At 39.4% G+C, this 6000-nt stretch overlaps 1 protein-coding gene across 2 annotated transcripts in view; it reads right to left on the reverse strand.

The window, feature by feature from the left end:
• The window catches only part of ZNF268 (zinc finger protein 268), a 30703-nt gene that overhangs the window by 8277 nt on the left and 16426 nt on the right, over positions 1–6000 (reverse strand). The window contains exons 2-3 of one of the 2 annotated variants that reach the window (XM_040464117.1): positions 4097–4152; positions 2114–2287 (exon numbers count right to left, since the gene is read on the reverse strand). Coding sequence is in view for 1 of the 2 variants with exons in the window: in XM_040464116.1 (XP_040320050.1) it covers positions 2114–2287 (174 nt within the window). In the remaining variant the exon portion in view is untranslated. The remainder of the gene's footprint in view (positions 1–2113; positions 2288–4096; positions 4153–6000) is intronic. The other variant, XM_040464116.1, reaches the window with a different exon arrangement.

Genomic DNA, 6000 nt, shown 5'->3' on the forward strand with positions numbered 1-6000 from the left:
GAAGGCAATGACCTGATATATTCAAAGCGCTAAAACAAACCAAATTGTCAACCAAAAACCCTGTATCTGTCGAAACTGACCTTCAAAAGTAGAGGGGGAAATTAAGGCATTGCCAGAAAACAAATGGGAGTTCATTTGTTAGACCTGCCTGACAGAAGTGCTCCAGAGAGCAGGTGAAATAAAAGTAGAAAATAACTCGAAACTGTATGAAGAAATAAAGATCTTAATAAAGGTTGATAAATGAATAACTGCAAGAGGCAGTGTTATTTTAACTTCAGTTTGTAACTCCACAGTTTGTTTCCTACATATTATAAGAAACTAATGCATTTAAAATAATTATTAGTCTGTGCGTGGGGTCATGCAGTGCATAAAGATGTAATTCTGTGACATCAATAACCAAAAGGGGTGACGACAGAGCTGTAAAGGAGCAGAGTCTTTGCACGGTAACAAAGTTAAGCTGGTGTAATTTCAAATCAGCTCTGTGCTGACAACTCAGAGCCTGGAGCCTGCTTCAGATTCTGTGTCTTCCTCTCTCTCTCTCTCTCTCTCTCTCTCTCTCTCTCTCCACCTCTCCTGCTCACCCTCTGTCTCTGTCTTTCAAAAATAAATAAATGTTAAAAAAAAAAAAGTAAAACAAAACAAAACACCTTGCTCTATGACTGCATAAAGCTGACACAACTCACGTGTGCCTCTTCAGAGTGTGCTCGTGACACCCGTGAAACAGAATCAAGAGTTATGAAAGCAAACCACACACACGGACACCTGACAGATGACAAGGGAGGCAGGCATAGGAAAAAGTCAATCACGTCATGGGCCCGGGACAATGGATAACTCTATGAAAAAATAAATCTTGCCTCCCACCCACACCAAACAAAAATTCATTCGAGATGTATTACAAACCTAAATGTGAAAGGTAAAATAATGAAGAAAATGTCTTCATGAGCTTCAGATAGCAAAAAAGTATTTAAATTGGACACAAAAAGCACAAGCAATAAAAAATTATGAATCAGAATAAATTAAAATTAGAAATACCTGTTCATCAAGACAGCATTGACAGAATGAAAGGCAAGCAAAAAAAAAAAAAAATTGAACAACAGTTAATGCTATTCATACTGAAGTATTTAAAGGAGGCATGATGGTATCTGAACTATATTAAGAAATGTACCCCAAACAACATGGTTTAATGGATGCATAGAGAGATAAAAACACGGATAATGCGATAAAGCAAGTATGGTAAAATGTTAATGGTAACTTTTAGGTGACGGGAACACAGAAGTTCACTAACATCTTTCAACTTTGCCCTCTGCCTGAAAATTTCTGCAACAAAATACTGGAGGTAAAGGAAGCACCCCAGGTAAAATTTGAATATGGATTTGGTATCAAGTTAGTTTTAAACTTTCATGTACGCGGATCACTGGATCTCGTTAAAATGAAGAGGGTTGTGGGGTGTCACATTCTGCATTTCTAACAAGCTTCCAGGATATTAAAAATTCATTTAAACTATGAAAAAAGAAAATCCAAAAGGCAACAAACTATCAGATATGCATGACAGAAGGTACTCATCCTCTTTAGCCAGGAGGAAATGCAAATTAAGCCGATAGACGCCATCATACAATCACCAGAATGACCAAAATCAAAGAGTAACAATAGAAATTGTTGGCTGAGAAAGTGAGGCAAACGGATGTTCACGCACTGCTCTCCGTAGCAAGAGCTGGTAAATATAATCAAACAAAGTGCTTACTGCAAAATATAACCAGTACAGCAAGACACGTGTGCACACACCATTAACAAAAGTTAAAAATACATACGCAGCAATAACAATACATATTTTGTGAATACATATAAGCAAAAGAAATCCACATAAAACAAAGTAATTTTTAGAGGTGGGGAAGGAGACAGAAATGGAGTTTGGGGAAATCAGACAGTATGTAAGTATAGGGACCTTACACAGACCAGTGATGCTAAACAGGGCAAGAACTGAGAAGTGACTAACTTAACTCTTTGACCCAAGGATCCCCGTCCCTCTCCCAACCAAAAAAAAAAAAAAAAAAAAAAAAAAAGAGGAGACAAGTACTATAGAAGAGAAGCGGGAATAAATAAACACACAACTCACCCGAGACTGGGTGGGTTTTGGCTGCTCGTGGGAAATAGACAGCCACTCTAGAAGCTGCTCTGTCCTGTGATTGCTATGTCTTTGCCGAGGTGCACCGGGGCCCAGGATGCATTCCTGACCTCGGAACTCTCTGGTTCTGTTGCAGGAACTCTCTTGTTCCCGGAGAGGCGGAACCTGCGGATGTAACAGCAGACTCGCTTTAGTGGCCAGAATTTCCCTAGGCCCCAACCTTGGTCTTTTTGGCTGGTGAACGCACTCACGTGAGGCCAGGCTGGGCGTCCTGTGCTCTGTATTCAGTGTTGCCGTGGGGCAGACACGAGACAGATGCGCATGGGGAGCCCAGCACACTGACAAAAGTCCCCTCCCCTCACTCCGCACAGGCACCCAGGAACCCTGAAGACGCAGCACGCACGCACCTAAGAGTTGAAAAATGTCAGGCAGCCACTTCAATGAGAACACAATGCTGGACGCTAAAGACTAACAACTCTGTTGTAGGCCGGGTGTATACAAGCAATAGATTGGGAATGAGCCAGTCTGTTTCAGTCAGAATTTCTTCCCTCACTATTTGGATGCTGATGGACAATTTACTTAAACCCTCTCACCAGGCTTCACATTTTGTTGTTATCAAAACATTGGGGTACGATAACATCAGGGTATCAATGCAGGTTTTAACCTTCCCCAAACTCCCAACGAACACAGAAGAGACCTACCATCATAGTGCAAGAAAAAGCCCAAAGACGTCTACACCAAACAAGGGTCTCCTCACAAACGTTAAGGCATATACACAGATGTGACCCAAGAGCAGAGGCGTAGATCCTAGTGGAGCAAGAGTGAGCAATGAAGGAAGATTCTCATAGGCTACACACTGCACATCCCCAAAGTCACCAACGTGTCCCCCAATGGGAGAGCAAGCCCAAAGTCACGAAGTGGCCTGACAGCACTGTGACCACCTAAGAAAGTGGGGATTTGAGAAATAATTGGCAGATAGTCTCTTCCAGGCACACATATTTTTGCTCGAGGGAAAAACAATACAAAGAGTGCCCAGATCAGCCCACACAGAAAAATATTCAGGCAGTGAAAGGAACAAGAGAGAGACAGAAAGAAACAGGCAAAGAAGGGGAGGGGAGAGGGAAAGGGGAAGGGGAGACAGGGGAGGGGGGAACATGGGGAAGGGAGTCGGGGGTGGAGGGAAGAGAGGAGAAGAGAGGAGAGATCCAGACTAGAAGGAAAGGAGAGAAAAGGGAGAAAGGCTATTAGATAGTAAGAGAAAACGGTTCAGATCTTGTTTCAGAAATTAACCACAAAACACAAGATGTACATCTGACAGAAATGCGTGAAAAGACAGGGCATGCTGAACTTGAGGAAGCACAGGGCTAGAGGCAGAAAAAAGGGCTTCCTGATAAGCCTTAGCACGTAAGTATGTGTTTGCTATACTTCCAGAAGAATCACTGAAAAGATGAAGCAGGAACTGTAAAACTGGTGACCCAGGAGGAAGCAAAGAAGAGGCCAGAAGGGATGAAGCAAGTCAGTGTCTACTTTTGAATTAGGTAAATATTTTAGAGAATCAAAAAGAGGGAGGGCAATCCCCAAATTGCAAGTAAGTGTCAACACGCGCATATGTTTATCACTTTTGGAAACAAAACTACAAGAACATAATTTTTCTAGCTGATCTTAACATGTAGCATTTGGCTGTGTATTCTTTGGATAAAATGAACTACGAGGACATACTGAACTTCATTCAGTATCCTTGTTAATAATAACAAATTGTAATTTTAAAACCATTTTATGTACACTGTAAGATATGACAGTTATATTGCTATTATTAAGAACCAAGGTATCTGGATTTAACAGACATTTTCATAACATTCCATCATAAAACAGAATACACATTATTTTCAAATACACACAGAACATTATCCAGAATAGATCACATATTAAGCCACAAAACAAATTTCAACAAAGTCAAAAACATCAAAGTCATACCACGCATGTTTTCTGATGACAACGCTACGAAACTAGAAATCAACCACAAGAAAAACCTGGAAAAAACAAATATACGCAAGTTAAATCACATACTATTAAAATAATGAATGGGTCATCCAAGAAACCAAAGAGAAAATTAAAAAATACACGGAGAAAAATGAAAATGAAAACACAATGGTCCAAAATCTTTGGGATACAGCAAAAGCTGTTCTAAGAGACAGAAGTTGATAAAAATACAGGTCTACCACAAGAAGCAAGAAAAGTCTCAAACAACTGACCTTGTACCCAAAGAACTAGAAAAAGAACAAACAAAACCCAAAACCAGTAGAAGGAAAGAATTATTAGATCAGAAATAAATGAAATAAAACTAAGAACACAAAAGAACAGATCAATGAAACCAGGAACTGGTTCTCTGAAAAGATCAACAAAATCGATAAACCTTTAGCTACACTCTTCAGAAAGGGGTTGGGGGAGAGACAGAGACTCAAATAAACAAATCCAGAACAGAAGACAAATAACAACTAACAGCACAGAAATACAAAGGACTATGAGAATATTATGAAAAGGTATATGCCAACAAATTGGACAACCTGGAAGAAACAGATAAATCCCTAGAGACATATAACCTCCCCAAACTGAAAAAAGAAACAAATAGAAAATTTGAACAAGACTGATCACCAGTAATGAAATTGAATCACCAATCAAAAAACTCCCAACAGACAAAAGTCTGGGACCAGATGGCTTCACAGGTTAAGTTCTACTGAACATTTAAAGGAGAGTTAGTAGCTATTCTTCTCAAACTATTCCAAAAAACAGAAGAGGAAGGAAAACCTCCAAATTTATCCTATGAGGCCTGCATTACCCTGATCCCAAAACCAGATAAGTACACTACAAAAAAAGGAGACTATAGGCCACTATCTTTGATGAACATAGATGCAAAAATCGTCAACAAAATAACAGCAAACTGAGTCCAACAATACATTAAAAAAATCATTCACCACAATCAAGGGAGATTAATTCCTGAGTTGCAAGGGTGGTTCAATATTCACAAATCAATCAACATGACAGATCACAACAAGAGAAAGAATAAAAACCATAGGATCATTTCATAGATGCAGAAAAAGCATTTCACAAAGTACAACTCATTCATGATAAAAACCCTTAACAAAGTAGGATTAGAGGTAATATACCGCAACATAAAGAAGGCTATATACAAAAACCCCACAGAAACATCATACTCAACGGTGAAAAATTGAAAACTTTCCCCCTAAGATCAGGAACAAGACAAGGATGTCCACTCTCACCACTTTAATTCAACATAGTACTCCAAGTCCTAGCCACAGCAATCAGACAAGAAAAAGGAACAAAAGGCATACAAATTGGTAAGGAAGAAGTAAAACTCACTATTTGCAGATGACATGATACTATATAGAGGAAACCCCAATGACTCCACAAAAAAACTATTAGAACTGATAAATGAATTCAATAAGGCTGCAGGCTACAAAATCAATGCACAGAAATCCACTGCATCTTTATACACTAATAATGAAGTAGCAGAAACAGAAATTAAGAGAACAAACCCATTTACAAATGTACCCAAAATAATAAAATACCTGGGAATAAACTTAATGAAGGAGGTAAAAGACCTGTACCCTGTAAACTATAAAACACCAAGGAAAGAAATTGAAGGGGTACTTGGGCGGCCCAGTCAGTTGAACATCCAACTCTTGATTTTGGCTTAGGTCATGATCCCAGGGTAGGGGGATCAAGCCCCCCCATCTCTCTCTCTTTCTCCCTCTCCCTCTGTGCCTCTCCCCTGCTCATGCTCGCTGTCTCTCAAAAGAAAGAAAAAGAAAGAAAGAAAGAAAGAAAGAAAGAAAGAAAGAAAGAAAGAAAGAAAGAAA

The sequence above is a fragment of the Herpailurus yagouaroundi genome, unplaced genomic scaffold (assembly GCF_014898765.1).
Source record: "Herpailurus yagouaroundi ecotype Mexico unplaced genomic scaffold, PumYag 437, whole genome shotgun sequence".
In the NCBI taxonomy this organism is placed as follows: Eukaryota; Metazoa; Chordata; class Mammalia; order Carnivora; family Felidae; genus Herpailurus; species Herpailurus yagouaroundi.